The sequence below is a fragment of the Triticum aestivum genome, unplaced genomic scaffold (genome assembly GCF_018294505.1).
Source record: "Triticum aestivum cultivar Chinese Spring unplaced genomic scaffold, IWGSC CS RefSeq v2.1 scaffold79340, whole genome shotgun sequence".
NCBI classification, from domain to species: Eukaryota; Viridiplantae; Streptophyta; class Magnoliopsida; order Poales; family Poaceae; genus Triticum; species Triticum aestivum.
Genome location: NW_025230814.1, coordinates 1 through 3,568, shown reverse-complemented (window position 1 = coordinate 3,568; position 3,568 = coordinate 1). Strand labels below are relative to the sequence as shown.

Genomic DNA, 3,568 nt, shown 5'->3' with positions numbered 1-3,568 from the left:
TGCACTCAACAAACTCGTCGATTCCTATAGTGGTAAATAAAAAAGAAGGGAGCATTTTCCAGGGCCGTGTCTTCAAATGTAAGGACCGACAGGATTACTACGCAGTCTGATGATTATGTATTGATTAATAATTTCTATATCACAATGGATTGTGTTCCTTTGTTAACTATTACAAGAGGCTTGCATCTTAAACAAGTAATAGAAATAATAAGGCACGGCTATTTCCCTCTATATATGATAAGTTGAGTCATTCCGTCATTGTGTATGTACCAAGTTATTTATTTTATGCATAATCATAGGGAATCATCGGGTATTCAGGTGACCTGGGTGGCATTGGCCCATGGCAAGATCCACCGTCAATTTCTTATTCTCCATCGAACGACTAGCCGTGCTCAGGCTAAAAAAAAAGCCAGTATGTGCTCATTAGCGCTTTGGTCAGCAGAACAGTGAGACAGACGGATAGGTGTCATAGTTTTATAAACCGAACTGGTGAGGTTTTGTTGGTTAAGATTTTTATTGGTCGGGCCATCAGTTCATTGGTTCATTTGCGACCAAAACCCAAAATATTAAATGTATTTTCTCAAAATTTTGATCTCACATCAAATGAATACACATAATATTGGATGCATATCATTAATAATTACAAATTGTTATTAGCCTAGTTGCTTATTGGGCCTTTAGCATGCCTTTCCTAAAGGTTAGCTGTTTCATTCCTCGTTGATGCACCTTTTAAAATACTTTCTGGTTTTTACTAAAAGACCGGTACAACTTAAAAAACCATGCAAGATGCTGGTCCATGGTTTTTCCGGTCGGACCGCCGGTCTGGTCTAGTTTTTAAAACTATGATACGTGCTGGTGGTCGTAGATAGGATGCATACCTCTTAAGTTTTGTCTTCCTCCTCCTCCTACAGTACAGCAAACCAATATCAGTTTTCCTAAAAAAACACTAGTTTTCATTTACGTGTTTTAAATAAGATCTCACGTGCATCCATGTACGGGTTATTCTCTCTGGTGATGAAACTTTTCCTTGTTCTTGTTTTTCTTTCCTCCAATGATATTTTTTTCCATATGATGATGTTATTCATTGCTGCAGCCTAGCACTACTTTTTCCATCTCCTATCCGCTATCCATCGATGTACCATATTCATGCCATTTCGTACAATCCTACCAGATCATTTATATAACCACATTGTCTTAGCATACTCTTATTGCAGAACGAGGAGCGCATCGCACGATACAGATCCAACGCTTCTGAATCGAGGGGCGCCACACCTAGTGGACACCAAATCCTCACTCTATTTTTATTCATATAACATTATATTGACAGAAAAATAAATCATACAACAGTACACATACAAATACCCTGAGGTCCCGAACGCGAAAGACTCACGCAAGATACAATTGCAGATAAGAAAAAGAGACCAAAGGTTACATTTCTCGCTTCTTCAACTTCACCATGAGTCCATTTTTCATCTGCAGCACACAAGACATCTTCGGCTGGACTCTCTGCCCTTCAACCACTTCCACATCAAAGTTCCACACCATTGCCGCAACAATAGTATTCATCTGCATGAATGAGACGTCCTTGCCAAGGCACAGCCTCGGGCCCGAGCTGAATGACAAAAATTTGTAAGACGGCACGTACCGCAGTTTCTTGCCATCCTCTGAGAGCCATCTATCCGGGTTATACTCCCGGCAGTCTTTCCCCCACACGCCTTCCATTCTCCCCATGGAGTGGAGAGAAATTAATAAGGTGTCACCGGCGTGTACCACATGGCCACTCGGCATCACGTCGTGGGCGACCGCCGTCTTACGCTCGATGGGGACCGGGGGGTGCAACCTGAGAGACTCGTGTATGGCGGCTCTCATGTAGACGAGAGATTTTGTCTCCTCCGGTTCAAAGATCACCATCGTGCTGCTATTGTTGGCGCCTGTGGCTGCTTTCTGTGATGCGATGGGTGATAGTTCGTGGCGGATGAACGACACGACATGAGGGTTCTGGGCGAGGTTGTAGAAGACCCATGTCAAAGCTGTGCCGATCGTGTCCCTCCCGGCGATCATGTAGTTGATGAGCGTCGCATGGAGCAAGCCATCGTTCTGCTGGTAGTCTGGATCGTCGATGTAGGAAGACAGGATGTCCACGGAAGGAGCTCCCTCATTACCAGCATGTTCCTTCCTCTTCCTCCTCTCCATCATCTCCTCAATGAACCCTCGTAGAACCGTGTGTGCTGCGGCGAGCTTCCTTTCCGGGCCGATGTTTAGCCGCCTCATCACCTTCCAACCAGAGGTCGGCACGATGTGCCGGAACAAGGCCACCTCCATGACCGTGTCCATGGCGACCGCGGCGTCCATGGGCGGCATGTCCGAGGACAGGAGGCCTGGGTCCACGCCAAAGAGAGGCGTGGCGGTCATGTCGAGCACGAGCCTTATTGTCAAATCTTGCAGGTCGAACGTGGTCCCGGTGCTCGCCATGTGCATGAGCACCGGGAGGAGGCCGTTCTCCACCTTGTCGCGGCAGCAAGCGGTCATACAGGCAAGCAACCGTGGGTTGCTCAAGACTCTCTGGGCTCTTGCGCGCTGCCGACGCCAGGGCTCGCCTTCGGTGGTGAAGAAGCTGCCACCCGCGATGTCAAAGATGGCGGCGAACTCCGCGCCCTTGGGGAAGTTTGCATGGTTCGTCGTGAAGATGTGCCGGACGTTGGCCGGTTCGCATGTGATGAAGAACCGCAACCCGGTCCCAGGCGGGCCGTGCGCCCTGAAGTTGTGGCCTGATCCGGCGAGGACGACGGCGAGGTAGTCGTGCAGGTTGTGGAAGTTGGCGATAAGGTAAGGGAACACCCCCACTATTGGCCAGTTTATGGGGAGCACTGATGGGTTCTTTGATCTGCTAGACCTGAGGTACAACATCAGGGGAAGAAGAATGATGGCGAGTGTGGAGATGAGCAGCTCTTGCGAGAACGAGATCGACATTGTTATCAGTGGTGTGGGGAGATGCTTTTACTTTGGGTGTATATATGCTGCATGAACATGGCGGTGGCTCCATTTATATAGTGAGAAGTTTCCCTCGGTGGCATGCATGCAGCAGCCATGAGTCCTCTGTGTTTATTAGTTAATGCTCGGGCACAAAATCCGAAAAATTGTACTGTAGTAAATGTGTGGGAGGTTTAGCGCTGGCAGTTGGTTCGATGTATGCATTAATAGAGTCAACGATGAGAGTTGCTTAACTATATGCTGGCAATCCTTGATATGTATCCAGAATGCCTAATCCATTTTCGTGTGCTTAATCCCATGCTGCATTAACTAAGGTTTAGAAGACACTGTCATAATCAGTGGAGTATGATGTATGTATCGTGAAGATCCACAAGGCCTTGGTTTAGAAGACACTGTCTTTGATTAATTCGGTTTCACATATCACTATCTAGTACATCACGCGTACCCGGCCCCCGGTCATCTTCCACCACGATCTCAAGTCGGTGCATGCATATGCGTATTATGGTCTACCATTTGCCCATATACTAATTCGGGATGAAAACAACGTGTATGCATGCAGCTGGTAGGTATCGTGGCG

The 3,568-nt window shown here is 47.3% G+C and overlaps 1 protein-coding gene across 1 annotated transcript; it reads right to left on the bottom strand.

The window, feature by feature from the left end:
* Window positions 1–1,252: 1,252 nt before the first annotated feature.
* LOC123175670 (noroxomaritidine synthase 2-like) lies at window positions 1,253–3,031 on the bottom strand. Its single transcript, XM_044590264.1, has one exon. It carries the CDS (start codon window positions 2,968–2,970, stop codon window positions 1,429–1,431), a length of 1,542 nt encoding a protein of 513 aa, XP_044446199.1. The 5' UTR covers window positions 2,971–3,031; the 3' UTR covers window positions 1,253–1,428.
* Between the last annotated feature and the right edge of the window lie 537 nt (window positions 3,032–3,568).